The 20,597-nt window shown below is 42.5% G+C and overlaps 1 protein-coding gene across 1 annotated transcript; it reads right to left on the bottom strand.

Annotated features, from left to right (window-relative positions):
• Positions 1-18,849: 18,849 nt before the first annotated feature.
• LOC134286936 (uncharacterized) lies at positions 18,850-20,259 on the bottom strand. The gene has a single exon (XM_062848642.1). The coding sequence runs from the start codon at positions 19,799-19,801 to the stop codon at positions 19,103-19,105; it is 699 nt and encodes a 232-aa protein (XP_062704626.1). The 5' UTR covers positions 19,802-20,259; the 3' UTR covers positions 18,850-19,102.
• Between the last annotated feature and the right edge of the window lie 338 nt (positions 20,260-20,597).

Genomic DNA, 20,597 nt, shown 5'->3' with positions numbered 1-20,597 from the left:
ATCAGTCAAGGTGGTTGGTGTCACCTCCAGCCCGGCAGCAACACACACGAACACAGCGACGACTCTGCTCGGCCAGGAATTTCATCCACGGCAGCAAGCTGCCGGTTAGTGTTCGAAGGCATTCAGAATTCAACGCGGCGTAAACTAACATGGCAGGATCACATCAAAATCGTCCATAATACAAACGGTCCTTTTCAGGACCACAGAAAATCTTTCCTACAGAGTTATGGAAAGTGAAAGACAGTTCCGCTTCGCAGCAAAAGTGAAGCCGACCATTAATTTTATCCATAGCAGCAAACAGTGGGTCAGTTTTCGGTGGCCCAGCATTCACCGCGCAGAAACCCAACACGCATTGCGTGGAATGGTGAATTCATGTAATTTTCTCCAGATTCCAGGCCTAATATCATCGATCGGGAAAAGCGTGGTGCAACAAAAAAGTGAAATATTGAATGATTGATGGCTCAGCCAATGATAAAGCCGGCCACTAATGATTCCACCTGGAATTCCACAACGCATTTTCCAAATAAGACCATTCGTATATTTCATTTCTGGGATGATTAATGGTTTGAAGCGTCTGGGTGCATGCGGGCGGGGCATGCAAACAAAATAAACTGGAAAGGCAGCCAAATGGGAGGAGCTTCATCTGCTAATCTAGGGGTATAAAAGCTTTGTCCTCGGTTTTCTTTCGTCATTTTCGTTGGATCAGTCAAAGAGGTTGGTGGCGCCTCCAGTACGACAGCAGCACACACCAACCCAGCGACGGCTCGGCTCGGCTGGAAATCTCATCCAAGGCAGCAAGCGGCGGGTCAGTTTACGACGGCTTCCAGCATTCAGCATGGAGAAAACCAACACGCATTGCGTGGCGTGGTGAATTCATCAAAATCGTCCATAATATAAACGGTCCTTTTCAGGACCAAATAAAATCTTTCAAAAAGAGTTATGAGTTTGACCGGCAGTGGACTTTGGCAACGCATTATCATATCCGGACCATTTTGCGTGAAAAGTTTTTCAATTCTAACATTTTTCAAATTAAAATGATCTAAATCATCTAATATTTTTATTAAATTATCCGTTCAATGGAAATGTTCTCATTTCTCGGTTGATTAATCGTTTGATGCGTCTGGAGCATGAGGGGCGGGTCATGCAAACGAAACTAACTGGAAAGCCAGCCGAATGGGAGGAGCTTCATATGCTAATCTAGGGGTATAAAAGCTGTGCCCTCTGTTTTGTCTTCATTTTCGTTGGATCGGCCAAGGAGGTAGGATGTCATCTCCAGCAAGCAGCCGCATATCGACTGCGATGACTCTCGGCTGATAGCACCAGGAATCTCATCCACGGCAGCAAGCGGCGGGCCAGTTTTCGACGACGCCTAGTATTGAGCGCGGAGGAATCCAACACGCATTGCGTGGCATGATGAATCCATCAAATTCGTCCATTATTCAAACGGTCCTTTTCAGGACCATCGAAAGTGATTCCTCAAGAGTTAATTGGAGAAATTTCCACCCTCGATCGAGAAAGGTGTACTTCGTTGCCAGCAAGAGTGAAGCCGGTCATTAATCTCATCCACGGCAGCAAGCGTCGGGGCAGTTTCAGGTGGCGTCCATCATTCAGCACTGAGAAAACCAACACGCCTTGCGTGGCATGGTGAATTCATGCCACTTCCTTCCTAAAATCGTCAATTAATCAAACGGTCCTTTACAGGACCACCAAAAATTATTCCTCAAGAGTTGTGAATTAGATAATTTCATTCCATCGAACAAGAAAAGTGTGGTGCAGCCATCCAATATTTTGGTTACTTCAGCCGAAAATTTTCTCATTTCTTGGTTGATTAATCGTTTGAAGCGTCTAGAGCATGCGGGACGGGTCATGCAAACGGAATAAACTGCAAAGCCAGCCAAATGGGAGGAGCTTCATCTGCTAATCTAGGAGTATAAAAGCAGTGTTCTCTGTTTTCTTTCGTCATTTTCGTTGGTTCAGTCAAGAAGGTTGGAGGTGGATGTCACCTCCAGCAAGACAGCAGCACACCAACTCAGCGACTACTCTCGGCTATCGTGCTAATGATAGCACCAGGAATCGCATCCATGGCAGCGGAGCGGTGGGCCAATTTTCGACGGCGTCCAGCATTCTCCGCAGAGAAAACCAACACGCAATACGTGGCATGGTGAATGCATCATAATCGTCCATTATTCAAACCGGTTCTTTTCAGGACCATCGAAAATGAATCCTCAAGAGTTAATTAGATAATTTACAACATCGATCGAGATGTAGTGCAACCAAAAAGCAAAACACAGAGCATCGTTGCCAGCAATAGTAAAACTGGTCATTATTCTAATCCACGATCGCAATATGATGTTTGGGAAGCTATGGCTTAACGCCTTTCAATATTATAATCATTTTAACCTTTTGACGAAAATTCTTTCAAACAACGGTTGAACATTTATCTTCAAAATGAAATAATGCTCAACCCGCAAGTGATGGCCAACCACGCGAGTTACGGAAGGTTTAACTAATTAACATCTTATGAATGCGTTCAGTGAAATGGATCACATAACAACTTTAATCAACACATCACTCCGCCGATTTGAATTTGTATAGGCCTTTTATGTGATAAATCCGTTAGGCATTTATTTACGAAGGTCGGACAACAATGACCCGAAAAATCAGCTGATGTAAGACTTCAAATGAAAGAGCCCATTTTAATATATAAAAATCAGAACTTCATTCCAGCCTTTGTCCTACGTCAACATTGCGGTTATGTCTCAGACATTACCCACCCCTAGTTTTATTTAGAAAATTCACTATTAAAATTATTATTATTACTGATTTAATTTAAATATTAGTATCAGTATTATACAGGGTGTTAGGTTCCTGAGTGCAAACTTTTTAAAGGGTGATAGGGGACCATAAATGGTGAAAAAAATTGTTCTACGCATACGGTCAAATCTCAACCGTTACGTAGTTATTGAACTCCCCATGCGTTTGACTCCTATTGCCTTAACTGGCTATAACTTTAAAATGGTCAAACTTATCGCACTTTTTTAACCCTTATTCGAAAGATTATTGAATTTTCTATCAAATGGCATCTTTGAACCGATCGGTTTAGGTCAATAACTAAGTTTTCTAGAGCAAATAGCCTAAAAGTTGTGTGTTTTAATTTGTTTTTGTCAATTATCTTTGAAAAATGCGTAATAATTTAAAATTCTTTATTTGGCAAAATTGTGACCCCTGTTTCACTCGACAATTCGTTTTTTGGCATCAAACTTCTATCTCTTATCGTTTTCTTGCGATTTCGATTTAAACGTCGCATTTCAGATCAGAAATTTGCAATCGTCATGGAAAGCACTTTTTTCCGCACTGTGCCGCACATTCAAATCAAAATTGCAAGAAAACGATAAGGGTTAGAAGTTTTGCGTCAAAGAACAAATTGTAGAGTGGAACAGGGGCCAAAACTTTGCTAAAGAAAGAATTTTAATTTATTACGCATGTTTTAAAGATAATGGACATAAACAAATAAAAACACACTATTTTTAGCTATTTTGCTCTAGAAAACTTAGTTATTCAGCTAAACCAATCGGTTCAAAGATGCCATTTGATAGAAAATTCAATAATCTTTCGAATAAGCGTTAAAAATTTGCGATAAGTTTGACCATTTTAAAGTTATAGCCAGTTAAGGCAATAGGAGTCAAAAACATGGGGAGTTCAATAACTACGTAACGGTTGAGATTTGACCATATGCGTAGAACATTTTTTTCACCATTTATGGTCCTCTGTCACCCTTTAAAAAGTTTGCACTCATGAACCTAACACCCTGTATATGCTCTCCATCCACCACATTACTTCCCTTCTCTACTCTCAATCCGGACACTTTGGTGTGTCAAATTATAACTGATATCTAATGCCTGGGTCTTCCACCTTCTCTCTATTTTACACATATTCTGCATTGTTAAAAATAATGAACACAATGCAGTTATTTTTTTTTCTTTTTAATTTGAATTTGGAGCACTATGTATGAATTTGTCATATTGGATTAAATCGACCCATTGTTCTATCGTCATCGTTCTACAATTCATAATATAGAAGGGCATCAAGCATTGAATTTCATCACATTATTCTTTCCGTGCGTTGAATCGGTTCAATCGGTTTGCATGTGGCACAGACCTGTTTATCCATATTTATCGAACTGATCGAAACCGACCGACCGAACTGAAGCTGACAGAGCAAGTCTGTCATAGTCCGTGTTTACGTTTCGTCACGAAACATTTTGGATCATTTTCATTTCGAAAAGTTCTTTTTTTGCAATTATTGCCATACTTAGTGCCATAAGACTAGCTGTAATCGAGGAAACCCTGTTGCATAAACGATCGAATCGTAGACAGGACGACGTTAAAAACACCGACAGCAACAAACAGGTAGGGTAGTTGATTTCAATGTTGCAATTTTTTTTCTACTTGTCCTACCATCAGATGTAGGATGAAGATTCTACAACGATTTCAGACAAGTAATTTCAACTCATATTTCAGCCAAATCGCTGCTGGTTTTGGTGTGGTTCTTGGCCTACTAATCGACGCTCCGAAGAGTCACATCCCAGAGCACACATCAAATTTAATGCGGGTAACGGTTTTAAAGAAGAAATCGCCCAGACGTTGTTTCTATGCTACCAGCGACGTTGTACTCACGCATGTTGAAGAATATCATCCTATTTGGAGGCGGCCACGTAAAATGAGATAAATCATAACAATGTTGGGGCATCCAGCTGAAGGCCCTTTCATCGAATGGCCTGACACCATCCATAACTACGACAGTTGTATTGATCCAAAACTGGGAATGCAATTCTAAAACGAGTCCGACAGCGCAACTTGAACGTGTGTACATTTGAAACCCAGGTCAGCAAATTTTTCATTTATAATCAAACTTGTTGTGTACTACCATTTACTACTTCATTTTATTTTGATTTCTTTTGTGAACAATGTACATTATTAAAAATAGTGATTAACTGTAAAACGCCATTCTTCCTTCACTCAAACACATTATAAATGTAGTCGCTGTTGTACCTAGATGGTTTCCTTAGGTTTGAACGAGTACGTAGATGAGGACTGCTTCCATTTGCACTTACTTCGGTGTTCGTTTGTACGATTTGAGTGTCAGTAGGATCTGGCCTATCTGGCAGACTCTCGTTGGCCGGTGGTTCTCCAGTTTCCATCTCCGTGCCAGAAGCTCTTCTGACGTCCTGTACGTTTCGTGCGTATTGGATTCCACTTTTGCTCACGACCACTACCTTTGGCCCCTCTCTTGCAACGACGGTATAGCGTTCCGATGAAAAAGTCGGATCAGTTTTAGTTTTTCGTTGCTGGCTTAGATGTACGACGTCTCCTACGTTGATGTCCGACGGTTTCGCGCCTCGAGTCTTATCTGCGTAGCACTTACTGATAAGCTTTTCTTCCGCGTCTTTCTCTCGTACATCAGTGCGATCTAAGGTATGATTGGAGCCCCAAAGACAAGGGAAAGTTCCTCGAAACTTCCAACCAACCATCAATTCAAATGGTGTGACATTTAATCTGGCGTGAGGTACTAAAGTGTTGTGGTTGTGCACGTATTGTTCAAGTGCTTTCTTCCAGCTCTCTCCCTCGATCTTAGACGCAGCTACCGCTTTTATGATACCCTGATTCTGCCTCTCTACTGCTCCATTCGACTGGGGGCTTAGGGGTATCGCCTTGCGGACTTTTACGTTCTTTTCCTCCCAGAATTTACAGAACGAGGAACTTTGGAACGGGGGTCCATTATCGCTTTGGATGATTCGTGGAAAACCCCATCGTTTGAAAATGTCACATAACGCTGCATTTGTACTGTCAGCGTTTGTTCGACGCATTTCAACGACTGAGAGAAACCGAGAATAAATGTCAACTACCACTAGGAACTCACCTGATCCACAGCTAGGAATTTCGAGAAAGTCGATCTGAATCACTTCCCATGGCGCGTCTGGCAGTTCACGAGACGAAAGCGGTACCGGAGGGTTCTTCCGGGCTAACTGGCAACATGTTGAACACTGCTTCACAAACTTCTCAGTTTCGGTTGGCATTCCAGGCCATCAGAAGAACTCACGCATTATTATCTTCATTGCGACTTCCCCGATATGCCCGGCGTGTGCTGAGGTCAAAGCTTTAGTTCGAAGTGAATTTGGTAGGATGATTCTTTCGTCGTTGATTATTAGTGATCCAAGCGTGTGTAGAGTCTTCTTCTGGGCCTCATATTTTCGCAAATCTCGGGGCCAGCTTCCGTACTTCAAAGCCTTCCGCAACTTCTGTAGTTCCTCGTCGTTCTCTGACTGGACTTCGATGTCAGCTAGTGTGATGTCCATATATCCGGCGTCTAGCGCGAACAAGTAGTGGCCTTCGTCGTCATCCTCGAATGGAATTGCTTCTTCGGATGCTTTGATTAGCCTCGATAAGGCATCCGCTATATTGTCCGATCCTGGCACTCTTTTAATCGCGAAATCGTACGGTTGAAGCCGCAACGACCACGCTTCTGCTCGGGAAACAGCCCGCTTTCCAATCCGGTGTTCGCTTTGGAAGATAAACTCATTTGCTTCCGAGTCTGTTCGGATGACAAACGAAATTCCTAATGTGTGAAAAGATATTATTTGCTTATGGCGTACATAAATTTCAGCATGATTTTTCATCTTACCAGTCAAGTAGAACGTGAATCGTTCAACTCCCCAGACGACAGCGAGTGCCTCCTTATGAGTTTGAGGATACTTCTGTTCTGTGGTCGTTAAAGATTTAGATGCACATGCCAAGATTCGTGGAATACCATCCTTGTTAAACTGGACTAAAACCGCTCCGAGGCCTATTGCTGAGGCATCAACGAACAGCTCAGTTTTATCTGTTGCACAATAGTAGCCTAGTTTCTTGATGGCATGCAGTGCATTGTGGTGGATGGAGAGCATATATAATACTGATACTAATATTAGTATCAGTATTATATATGCTCTCCATCCACCACACCCAGCAATCTGGATCAAGTGTGAATACATGTAGATCCGATGACTTATGCACCAGAAAGTTTCTCGGGAACCTTAAATTGTTCAAATATTCGAATCAATTTCAACAAAAAGTGCACCTACCATTAACATGTTTGTAGAAAAGTGAGTATTTTGGAATTAATCGCGCATTTTCGAATAAAATTGCATACTGGTGTTTTCGTGAGGTTAATCAAGGGTAATCAAAACTTTAAACATAAATAATGAAATGAAACAGAGAACACATAGTGCATTATGGTAGAACACATAACTACCTGGGATTGAATCCCCCTCCCGACAAATTCACCAAATATGGAACATTGGCATTTGCTACAGATATAAAAAAGCTGTAGATTAATTTGGTTATTTTGGAAACCCTGAGTCGGACAAGATATGATTTTTAAAATATCTATAGCCAAAACAAATGCGTTAAGGAAGGATGACGGTCAATGAAAGCTGAATGCACGCACTCTTTGCATATAGAAGCTGCTCACATCCTACCACAAATGATATCCCCTTCAAAGTGAATGCCTGACGGCTCATCCCCGTCGCTTTTGTGGAGCACCCGTAGGTGGACGAGCATGCGTTGTCGCGAGGGGCTTTGCCTGTCAGCAGGTATTCATCATAAGGGTCGCGCGTTCACCTTCCCGCTATTATTGGGCAATGAATATTTTCACGGTTGAACGACTGATTGCAATCGATTTGCTGGCGATGTTCGCTGGCCGTTTCTCGTGGATCAGGTACGCTCGTATGGCAACGACTATGTGGGACCAACTATTTGTCCACTGATGCGATGTTTTGTGGCCAATTGAATGTTTATGGTTTGATTGTATCGAATCATCGTCGTAAGCCGTCCGCACTTTAGTAACTCAAATCATTGCTAAAGAGCACACATTTATTCTCGGATTGCTGGCTCTTTTGTGCACATCTCCATTCTCCTGCAGAAATGGAATCTACATATGTGTAAAAACGTGTGGCATCGTTGATTATTACACCACTAGCTGACCCGACGTGGCTAGCCACGTTAGCTAGAAAAAAGATTGTTTTTAAAAGTACACTTCTTCAATGAAACTGTTTTTGAGAACATTCCAGAATCCTCCTCCAGAATGCTTCACTCTTGAACGTTTAGTAATCTCCAGAAAGTTCTCAAAATTTAATGAATTCTGATTTTCCAGAACTTTTCAGAAGGTCCATTTGACATTTTTTTTTCTTGAACGTTGACAAACTCCCCGAATCGGCATTAAAAAATTTGTTCCAGAAAATTCCAGAAGGTTAGGTTTCTTGTTCTTTCTGAAACATTCAGTAACTTCTGGAAAGTACCTGGGAAGTTTAATGTTCCAGAATATTCTAGAGATTTTTTTCTGTTTTCATTTGGAATGTTCAGTAGCTTTTCTCAAACATTTCATGAATTTGGTTGTTCCAGAACCTTCTTGAAGGGTAATTTTCATTCTTTCTGGAACGTTCACAAACTCTCAGACACTTTTCGTAAATTTAAAAAAAGTTTGCAGAAGGCCTTTGTCTTGTTTTAATCCAGTAACTTCTCGAAAGTTCTAAGAATTTTGATTATCTAGAACATTTTCGTAGATTATTATTCTTCTTTCTGAAACATTCAGTAATCTCTAGAAAGGTATCGAAATTTAATGAATTTTGGTGTTCCAGAACATTTTAGAAGGCCCTTTACTTCTTTCTTGGACTTTCATTAACTTCCAGAAAGTTCTTGAAATTAAGAATGAAAAGTGTACAGAACATTCCAGAAGGTTCTTCTCCTTTCTCTGATTGAAACGTTCAGTAACGCACAAAAAGTTTTTGATATCTGAGGAAGTGTGATATCCAAAATATCTCATATGATTGTTTTACTTTTGTAACGTTCAGTATCTTTCAGGAGGTTTCTGGAAATTTTATGGATTTTTATGTTCCAGAACATTCTAGAAGGTTCTTTTTTGGTTCCTTGCTCGTTCCCTAACGTCCATAACCTTTTCCCAATATAATAAACTTTCATGCTCTCTAGAACATTCTAGAAGGTTATTTTCTAAAACGTTTAACAACTTAAAGTGATTATTAGAAGCCGAAGTTCTCAGTTAATAACTGAGCTCATAGACAATAAGCTGAGGGTTTGTCCCAGTTGGGACGTTACGCCAAAAAAAAGGATGTTCCATAATGCTGCCGAAGGTTCTTCTTCTTCTTTCTGAAGCTTCCAGAAACTTCAAGGGGAATCTCGAAAATTTAAGAAGTTCCATATTTTAGTGCATAGAACGTTATTTATTTTCTGAAACTTCCAGAAAGTTCTTAAAATTTTTAGAATATTGATGTTCCAGAACATTCCAGAAGGTTCTTCTTATTATTTCTGGAAAGCCAAAAAACATCCAGAATGTTCTCGTATCTTTTAGAAATTTGATACAACTATGGTGAAACATTTCGATGAAACATTTCAAAGCGTTACGGACAGACAGACAGACAACGCTGGGATTTTATATATATGATTCCTCGGATAAGCCCCATTACCTTCGAAATCGAATTCAAATTGAATTTCATGTATGGCATACCGGTTAAGATAAAGGTTAGCAGTATGATTTTTGCTTTTATGAAAGCGGGAGAGTGCAATGTGTATGGACTCTTCTTTCTTACCAATAAGCATCACTACACGCTGCCAATGATGATCCAGAAAACCGACGTCGACGCGGTGCAGTGCCGTTAAAGTGTAAAAGTGTAAAGTGTAAAAGAAAAGCTCTGCAAAAAATTCTCCAGAGTACCGTAAACCGGGGTCAAATTGATCAGCGGGGTGAAATTGATCACTCGGGTACTACATTGTAATTTCATACTAGGAACTCTTAAGCGTCGTAATGATCTTAAACTCTTTACGTCATCTGATTCGTAGATGTCTAGAGATGAGTGTAGACTTTAATTTTTTTTTTAGAAAAAAGTTAGTTTTGCCTTATTTTTTTAAGGAATTTGCAATGTATTGCTCATTTAGCTAAAATCATTGCTACTAAACAATCAATTGCTAATAGGACTTCCCGTAATTTCTCTGTTTTAACATTTTTGTGGAGCCTAGGTTGGGATGTTATGCAGCTAATCAGAACATGAAATAGCTATAAAAAGTTCATTTTTTAAGGAAATAGTCAATAATTGTTATAGAAATCACTTATTTCAAATGAAATTGCCTACCTTTAGGCGTTCAAGGGGAAATTTCAAAATTTAATTTTGCATTTAAGGTATTAAATTTATTAGTTGTAAGATTTTAGACGCGTTATTCGGTTTTAGAAGAGCAAAATTAAGCGGAGAAGGAAATTTTCCTTTCCAGCCGATGCTTAATTGTATACTGATCAATTTCGCCCCAAAGTGGCATTTCCAATATTTTGAAATTTGAAGTTATTTAACTTAAAGTTTAAATTTGTTGAACAAAATTCTGTCACATGTTTTAATGGAGATCCACAGGGTACTGGTTTTACAGAAATTCTTTTGGCAATATTTGAACAGGCACTGATGTTATCTGCAAAAGTTGTTTTAAAGTGATCAATTTGACCCCGGATTACGGTACAAGGAAAGGGAAACGGTGTATACGTCCTCAACTGAAAGTCTACGAGGGGGGTTCTGGGATGGTCAAATTTTGGATTAAGTGGTTTATGAACATCCCCAAAATGATATGCCTTGCAATTTAATTTTGCATGAATCTTACATTTATTTCCAAAATAAAACACCGAAGTATACACGAAGTCATGTAAATACTCTCAGTTGTTTTCATTCACATTTGTAGAGTTCTCGTACCTATTTACATTGCTATTTACATTGCTTTTATATGGCCCAAAGTCACCCCCAAAATGAATTATTTGTACTACAGCTCGAATAATTTATATTTTCATGCAAAATAGCATACAAAACCAAAAAAAAATGCAAAAAAGCATACAAATGTCAAAATTAAATTTTTTAGTAAATCATTTTTAGTGTTTAAATATATTTTTAACGGTACATCAACATATGTTTTCATGCTATTCATGATGAATTTTCTTTTTTTGGATTGTTGAACTCAATTTTGAATTTGAACCCAATAAAATTATCTACATGAAATCACAAGGGCATGGTATACTTTTAGGCGTTTATTGATGTATGGAGATTTATGTCCTAATTTACAAAATTGATTCCAGTTTGTAAAAACATACTTCGTTAAGAGATTCAAGGCTAGATTTGGAATCTTCTATGATGGATCTATCGAGAATAAGTGGCCAATCATTGAAAAAAATAGTTGAAACAAAGTCGTACAGCAGATTATTTGAAGGGGTTGACAAATGACAAAAATATTAACATTTTTTTTTTTTGCCCAAAAAGTTTAATTTGTACTTGGTTCTAATGAAAATACGTTCGAAATGGACTTTCATATGTACAATTCCAAATCGATTTTTGGTGTGTATGCATTCTATCATCCACGGTGGTGCGTCGGGGGCCCGCGCATCGGACCTCCTCCTATCCACGTGTCTGGCTGGGGTACCAGTTCGGATGTGTTGTAGTGAATAGTTTTTTATGTTGAGTTCAATGATTGCTTTATTAGGGCACTTGTATGGAATGTGTATTATGTGTTTGTAGTGTACTTACTTGATTGATCGACCAGCGGGCGGGGCCTTCTTCGGGGGGACGATGTTCTCCTCATCGTCCTCGCTGCTGCTGCTGGAGTTAATGTTCACTGTTACGAGCGGGGTCGGAGCGCTCTTTCTTTTCGATCCAGCGGGCTTGCTGCTACCTTCCCTGAGCGGTTCGGGTTTCTTGACTTGTGAAGTGACTCGTCGCGCCTCCGGCACAGCTTTGGGCGGTACTATATACCCTTTCTTGGTATCCTTCCTGAGCATTGCCCGGGCCTTGATGGCGGGTATGCCCTTATCCACCATCATCCGGTTAATGCTCATCTCTTGCTTATAGACCTTACATTTTTGATCGGTAGGATGGTGTGCCCCCCCCCACAGTTTCGGCACTTGAGTGGGGGCATCGTCCCTCGTGGTACTGGCCGCATGTTTCGCACGCTGGATAGTTCCTGCATGAACTCGCTGTGTGCCCAAACATGTAGCACTTCCGGCAGATCATCGGGCGCGGGTAGAATGTGCAGACCTTGGTTGTGAGGACGCCGACCTTTATCTCCTTCGGCGGTTGCGGAAGGTCAAAGGAGAGGATAAAGATCCCGTTTTCCCCTCGCGCCTGCACCCTCGTGACCTTTTGGGCCTTCAGGTGGTCCAGGATCTCTTGTTCAGTCTTGGTGCTTATTGCTGGGCACTTGATTACTCCTTTGCATCCATTTAGGGATGGATGCTGGATGACTTCGACCTCCGTGCCATCGTCGATCCGTATCAGTGTCAGGAGCCTCTCTGCCGTGTCCTCGTCCTCAGTTGAAATCAGATATTCCCCATTCTTTTGTTGTTCAATTTTGGTTATTTTTAGCTCTAAGGTTTCGATTGTTTCGACCCAGGGGTCAATTTCGCCCTCCTGCTTGGCTTTCACGGTGAGATAGTGCTTCATTTTTTATTTGTCACTTTCCTGTGGGAGAAGAAGGGAGCTTTGTGTTAGTGCTCTTAGTGGTTTTCTTGTTTGTTCATCTACACTGGGTAGATGATTCCATCCCTCCCAGTCACATGCTGGTGTGCGGCTGTGGGGGATGGTTGTTTGCTTTCATCAGCATAGTGGATACTAGCTGATGGTGCGCGTTCTAGTTTCGACCAGTCCGATGATGTTCTGGCACGCTCGCTTTGTTAAGTCAGGTGGTGCTGACTTGTTTGCGTTCGAGGTCTCCGTGATGGGGACCCCCCCCCCCCTCTTCCGCTCGCATACCTTTCTGCAAAGGTATCCCACCAGGTACCGCGTGGAGGTGGAAGTAGGAGTAGCTCATACTAAGGCTTTCGACCCTAGTATGTGCCTTTACCCGGCATGCGCATTTAAGCGATTTCCCGGCCCTTTCGGGCTAGGATACGCGTTGCTGCGCACATTGTAGCGCGCGTGCAGCCCAAAACATCTAAGGGCATCACGGACCTGATATCGCTCAATCTCATTTTGCTGAACACAAATTGTCCTATTAAGCAGAAGTCAACCACGATGGGTTGACGTAGTATCAGGTCACACTACACCGCCGGTCGAGCGCGAGCCGCGAGCGACCGTTGCCCGAACCGTCGGTATCAAACATCTCAATAAGTTCGAACCGGGTAAGTTTTCCCGTGTTGAGTCTAATTAAGCCGCAGGCTCCACTCCTGGTGGTGCCCTTCCGTCAATTCCTTTAAGTTTCAACTTTGCAACCATACTTCCCCCGGAACCTAATTTTGGTTTCCCGGAAGCTACTGAGAGCACCATAATGTAGCGTCTCCCAATTGCTAATTGGCATAGTTTACGGTTAGAACTAGGGCGGTATCTAATCACCTTCGATCCTCTAACTTTCGTTCTTGATTAATGAAAGCATCCATGGCAAATACTAAATGCGAGAATTGAACATTGCCATAAAAAAGACACTACACCGTCTTCAACCAGAGGTTGCACAGACTGAACATTCACTAACATTAGGCAACGGACAACACGGAACACCCAGTGGACCAGTGGAGGATTCTTCGTTTGACGAAAAGTTTCCTCCGGCTGGAGCGGGAATCGAATCCTCACTCCGTGGCACTCACAATACGCCTAAACGACTGACGCCGCTAATCGCACGGCCACGAAGCCCACAAGATTTGCTTTACCACCCATTCGGGATACAGTTCGAACAGTATGTGGTATTGTTCAACCGTCTACAATTCGGTCCGTTTATTGTTTATGTTTATTAGGGTAGTTTTAGAGTGTATTGAGCAATTGTTTTGAAAAGTTATATGAGTTCTTGCTAAGCCAAATAGGCTGTTTGTGCTGTTGTGCAAATGAATCGTTTTGGGTCACACAAAAGCAGAAAATTCTGTTAAAGAACTCTACAAATGTTAAATTAAACATATGTTAGCATTGGGCATTGGGCATTGTGCAAAACTTACGTAACGCATTAATCTGCAATTTCACACCACATTCCTCCCCTTGTTCCGCCTTTTGATATCTTTATTTATTTTATTTATTTATTTATTCACCGCCTTCAACATTTAATGGGTTGCACAGACTGTATCTTATTCTAATGTCCTTAACCTATGTTTAAAAGTTGTCTTGGAAATATTAAAATCAAAAGAAGTGGTCGCGTTGTTGAAAAGTCGGAAGCACGAGATCAGAGGGCTATTACTACCATACGCTGTACGATGGAATGGAATGTGAAGCAAAGCACGGTGACGTAGAGTTCTACTGGGAGCATAGAAGTTCACTTGCTGCAGTAGGTTGTTGCAGTTGATCCGATTCGTGATTCGGTCGAAACAGAATAGAGTTTGCAAAAAAATCCCCCTGAAGCTCAAGAGTACTGAGGCCTATGAGCTTGCAGCGGTTTTCATAAGGCGGAAGCCTAACTCGATCGTTCCAGGGTAGCCTTCTCAAAGCGTAGCGAATGAAAGATCGTTGTACTCGCTCGATTCGATCAACCTGAACCCGATGATATGGTGCCCAGACTTGCACTGCATACTCCAACACACTACGAACAAAGGCACAATATAGTGACTTGAGGGCATAAATATCATTAAAAGATGCAGTGATCCTACGTAGATATCCTAGTAATCTTCTTCTTCTTCTTCTTGGCGTAACGTCCTCCTGGGACAAAGCCTGCTTCTCAGCTGAGCACTTCCACAGTTATTAACTGAGAGCTTCCTCTGCCAATGACCATTTTGCATGTGTATATCGTGTGGTAGGCACGAAGATACTCTATGCCCAAGGAAGTCAAGGAAATTTCCTTTACGAAATATCCTGGACCGACCGGGAATCGAACCCGTCGCCCTCAGCATGGTCATGCTGAATACCCGTGCGTTTACCGCCTCGGCTATATGGGCCCTATCCTAGTAATGCGAAGGCCTCGTTGAAGTCTACTTTGCTGTCGATCATAATACCCAAGTCCTTGATGATAGTCACTCGCTCTAAAGCCTGTGCTGACATAGAATAATCGAAACTGCAGGGTGAATTCGATCTGGAGAACGATATGATTTTGCACTTCTTTGCGTTAACTTCCATTCCGTTAAGGCGGCACCACTGCAGCAGCTTATCAAGATCACGCTGAAGTGCACAGCAATCCAGTTGCGAAGCGATATGTCAGAAGATTTTCACATCATCGGCGAATAACAATTTATCGGATTCAATCAGATCGCACAAGTCGTTTATATAAAGCACAAATAGTAGTGGCCTCAAATGGCTTCCTTGAGGCACTCCGGACGGAATATTAAAACGATCTGATGCACAGCCATGGATTCTAACTGAAGCACAACGATCAGTTAAATACGAGCGCAGCCAGGCAATTATCCAACTAGGAAGTCCCATTTTTTGTAGCTTTGCCATTAACACATTATGCGGTACTTTATCGAACGCTTTGGCGAAATCCATGTAAATTGCGTCCACCTGTCGGGTTTTCTCCATGTTTTGCCTCAAACTCGTCACGTCGTTCCTGAACCTTAGACAAACAGTTCAGTATTGAAATACCGCGATAGTTTTCTGCGTTGTGTAGGTTTCCAGAATTATGGATTGAAGTAATCGATGCTACCTTCCATAGTTCAGGAAATTGCCCAGATGAAAGAGATCGGTTGAAAATAATCGATGCGGGCATAGCCAATATTTCGGCACATTGTTTAATAAACATCGGTGAAAGACCATCGGGTCCAGTACCTTCAGAAGAGTTCAGATCCGATAAACGCCTGTAGACCTCGTCAACAGAAACATTGATGAGGGGCATGTTTAGATCATATTCAACAATTCGGTTAGTCACCTCATCTGTTAACATAGGTGGATCATTGTTGTACACCGTTTTGAAGAACTCCGCCAATACATTAGCGGATTCTACGGCAGAACTTGCAACAATGTTTTTAAAATGAACGTCACGCGGCACACCATTTGATTGCCGACGCTTTCGTACGTAGGACCAAAATGCTGCTGGGTTAGTTTTGGCATTTTGCTCCAGGTCAGAGAAATACTCACGAAACGCGTCCCGTTTTGATGTAGAGTAAAGTCTGCTTCCTGAAGTGCCGGAAGACTATCTTCCGATCGATGCTTCAAATACCGCTTCCGTGCTTTACGTAACCTGTTTCGAAGAGCGCGGAGATTACTGCTCCACCACGGCTGAATACAACGAGCTACAGTAGGTGGTTGTATCGTGGTTGACTTCTGTTTAATAGAACAATTTGTGTTCAGCAAAATGTTGATCTGGACTCCACACGCGCTACAATGTGCGCAGCAAAGCGTATCCTTGCTGGAAAGGATAGGACCGAAAGTCTTAGCATGAGCAACTCTGGTGGGATACCTTTGCAGCATGGTAGCACACCCGCACGTGACTGGGGGGATGGAAACATCTACCTAGTGTAGAAGAACAAACAAGAAACCCACCAAGAGTACTAACAGATATCACTCCAATGTAGGCTCGGGGTGAGAATGGAACTTTTGTTCTTACCTTTGACCTTCCACAGCCACCAAAAGAAGTCAAGGTCGGGGCGCGAATGGCGAAGGTCGCCACCTTCTACCCCCGGCCTATGATATGCAAGAATTGCTTCATCTAAGGTCACACGGCCGGAGCATGCCGCAACAATAACCATGGAGGTAATCTTGCAGTCAACGACCGGAGCAAGGCTGATCATCTTTGATGTTCATGCCATGCTGAAGGAGATCGCCATCGCCAATCCAGAAGCCAGACCGGTTTTCCGGGACCAGTCCCGAATAATCGTGAAGGCGAGCAGCAAAGAGGAGGTTGAGGTGCTACTGGCGGTTGACGAAGTCAACGGCACCCCAATCACTGCACATCTTCTGCAGGACAAGAATGCACTTCGGTGCATCATAAAGTGCCCATCCCTAGCGGGGCTGGACCCAGCTAGGATCAAAACGGAGATGGCGGAGCAAGGGGTGAGGGAGGTGGAACCGAAAGGGGACACTGGGACCTTCATCCTGGGTTTCTCTACCAAACCATCCAAAATGGTTGAATGGGTCCGCTCAAGGTGGCCACGCAACCCTTTGTACCTCGGCCGTACTGTGCAGGAAGTGCTTCTGCTATGGGCACACGGAGGGGGAGTGCACCAATAAGGCGGCTTGCGGGACATGCGGCAAAGAGCACCTGGGCGCTGCCAGGGGCAACCGCAGTGCGCTAACTGCGAGGCGAAACTTGGGGGAGGGGGTGTCTTGCTTGGAAGCAGGAAATCGCCATTCGCAGAAAAGCAGTCACTAAAGGGATCAGCATCCAGGCGGCCCGGGCGCAGCACAAGAAGACGAACAAAGATTACCTCCCACTGCGGCGAGGAACATCGGCCGAAGCGGTGGAAGGTGTTGCGGGCCCCTCGGGGATCTTCCCAGTACCGCCTAAACGCCCGGTGACAGTGGTGCTGAGAAGCGAGTCGGATGACTCGGCAGCGCAACGCGAAGCCGAGAAATCGAAGAACAGCGAGTAGCCCGCTGGAAATCGAAGAACTGGAAGATGGAACAAAGGTAAAGGCTGAGCTGCACCCATCGATGAACGAGTGCAAGGGGGTGATCAGGTGCCCGGCGCTGGCAAACCGACCTGACGATGATGTAAAAGAAAAGCTTAACCTGCAAAAAATTCTCCAGAGTACCAGGAAAGGGAAACGGTGTATACGTCCTCAACTGAAAGTCTACGAGGGGGGTCTGGGATGGTCAAATTTTGGACTAAGTGGTTTATGAACAGCCCACATACATGAAGGTATACATGAAGTCATGTAAATACTCTCAGTTGTTTTCATTCACATTTGTAGAGTTCTCGTACTATTTACATTGCTTTTATATGGCCCAAAGTCACCCCCACAATGAATTATTTGTACTACAGCTCGAATAAATTATATTTTCATGCAAAATAGCATGCATAACCAACAAAATTCACATTACTTTTCAAAACAACTGCTCAATACACCGAGAAAACAGCAATTCATTACATATTCGGTGTTCTGCTATTTTGTACGCATTTCAAAACAACGATATTGTATTCTACGCCTAACTATAAAATTCTTAGCACGTTTGAAAAAAAATTGAGCAAAATTGAATTTGTGTCAATCCGCCTTACTGTATTTCCCCTAGTTTTATATTTTTAAAACACGTACTGGAGTATCTGTTATCAATTGCAATTGAAAGACTTGATAATTTTAAATATATTGTGAGACTTTGAATCATATTTTCATTTTGGGGCAACTTTTATAGTGCCCTGAAAAACACATCAAATCCTTGAAAATCATCACAGCTTGAAATCTTAGGAGTATGAACATGATGAAAGAAGCCTTGTGGAGTGTATTAGATTGAAATTTAATAAGGAAATATGGATTTTTACAAAATTCTACATACACAAATGAGTTTATTGTGTACTGACTGAAAAAACAGTGAGTTAAGATATCAAAAATCATTTTTAGTGTTTAAATATATTTTTAACGGTACATCAACATATGTTTTCATGCTATTCATGAAGAATTTTCTTTTTTTGGATTGTTGAACCCAATTTTGAATTTGAACCCAATAAAATTATCTACATGAAATCACAAGGGCATGGTATACTTTTAGGCGTTTATTGATGTATGGAGATTTATGTCCTAATTTACAAAATTGATTCCAGTTTGTAAAAACATACTTCGTTAAGAGATTCAAGGCTAGATTTGGAATCTTCTATGATGGATCTATCGAGAATAAGTGGCCAATCATTGAAAAAAATAGTTGAAACAAAGTCGTACAGCAGATTATTTGAAGGAGTTGACAAATGACAAAAATATCAACAATTTTTTTTGCCCAAAAAGTTTAATTTGAACTTGGTTTTAATGAAAATACGTTTGAAATGGACTTTCATATGTACAATTCCAAATCGATTTTTGGTGTGTATGCATTCTATCATCCACGGTGGTGCGTCGGGGGCCCGCCCATCGGACCTCCTCCTATCCACGTGTCTGGCTGGGATACCAGTTCGGATGTGTTGTAGTTTTTTATGTTGAGTTCAATAATTGCTTTATTAGGGCACTTGTATGGAATGTGTATTATGTGTTTGTAGTGTATTTACTTGATTGATCGACCAGCGGGCGGGGCCTTATTCGGGGGGACGATGTTCTCCTCATCGTCCTCGCTGCTGCTGCTGGAGTTAATGTTCACTGTTACGAGCGGGGTCGGAGCGCTCTTTCTTTTCGATCCAGTGGGCTTGCTGCTACCTTCCCTGGGCGGTTCGGGTTTCTTGACTTGTGAAGTGACTCGTCGCGCCTCCGGAGCAGCTTTGGGCGGTACTATATACCCTTTCTTGGTATCCTTCCTGAGCATTGCCCGGGCCTTGATGGCGGGTATGCCCTTATCCACCATCATCCGGTTAATACTCATCTCTTGCTTATAGACCTTACATTTTTGATCGGTAGGAAGGTGTGCCCCCCCCCCCTCCCCCACAGTTTCGGCACTTGAGTGGGGGCATCGTCCCTCGTGGTACTGGCCGCATGTTTCGCACGCCGGATTGTTCCTGCATGAACTCGCTGTGTGCCCAAACATGTAGCACTTCCGGCAGATCATCGGGCGCGGGTAGAATGTGCAGACCTTGGTTGTGAGGACGCCGACCTTTATCTCCTTCGGCGGTTGCGGAAGGTCAAAGGAGAGGATAAAGATCCCGTTTTCCCCTCGCGCCTGCACCCTCGTGACCTTTTGGGCCTTCAGGTGGTCCAGGATCTCTTGTTCGGTCTTGGTGCTTATTGCTGGCACTTGATTACTCCTTTGCATCCATTTAGGGATGGATGCCGGATGACTTCGACCTCCGTGCCATCGTCGATCCGTATCAGTGTCCGGAGCCTCTCTGCCGTGTCCTCGTCCTCAGTTGAAATCAGATACTCCCCATTCTTTTGTTGTTCAATTTTGGTTATTTTTAGCTCGAAGGTTTCGATTGTTTCACCGATTGCCCAGGGGTCAATTTCGCCCTCCTGCTTGGCTTTCACGGTGAGATAGTGCTTCATTTTTTATTTGTCACTTTCCTGTGGGAGAAGAAGGGAGCTTTGTGTTAGTGCTCTTAGTGGTTTTCTTGTTTGTTCATCTACACTGGGTAGATGTTTCCATCTCTCCCAGTCACATGCTGGTGTGCGGCTGTGGGGGATGGTTGTTTGCTTTCATCAGCATAGTGAATACTAGCTGATGGTGCGCGTTCTAGTTTCGACCAGTCCGATGATGTTCTGGCACGCTCGCTTTGTTAACCTTCGCGTACCCAACGTCAATTTTGGATGATTTTCGAATCTAGAATCAGCTATGAAAAATTCATTTCCCAACCGATTTTTTTGAAGTCAATTGCATTCGCTCCAGATTTGTCCAAATTTTCAAGGACCACCATACGGGACCGGTTCACCCTTCCGTTCCGGAGTTATTCCAGATTCCGTTGGGGTCATGACCGGCCGGAAAATGACACATGAATGCATTTTACTCTGCATCTATTGTTATTTTGGAAATTTGCACATATTATACGCCAGGAATACAGAAACTATATAACTGCAAGGAACCATTGACTTGAAATGAGGCAATCAAGCAGTCT

Source organism: Aedes albopictus, chromosome 1 (genome assembly GCF_035046485.1).
Source record: "Aedes albopictus strain Foshan chromosome 1, AalbF5, whole genome shotgun sequence".
NCBI lineage: Eukaryota > Metazoa > Arthropoda > Insecta > Diptera > Culicidae > Aedes > Aedes albopictus.
This window is presented reverse-complemented; position numbering and strand designations above follow the sequence as displayed.

Coding starts and splice junctions, on each gene's coding strand:
- LOC134286936 (XM_062848642.1), bottom strand. CDS start 19,801: ATGCAAAGGAGTAATCAAGTGCCAGCAATAAGCACCAAGACCGAACAA.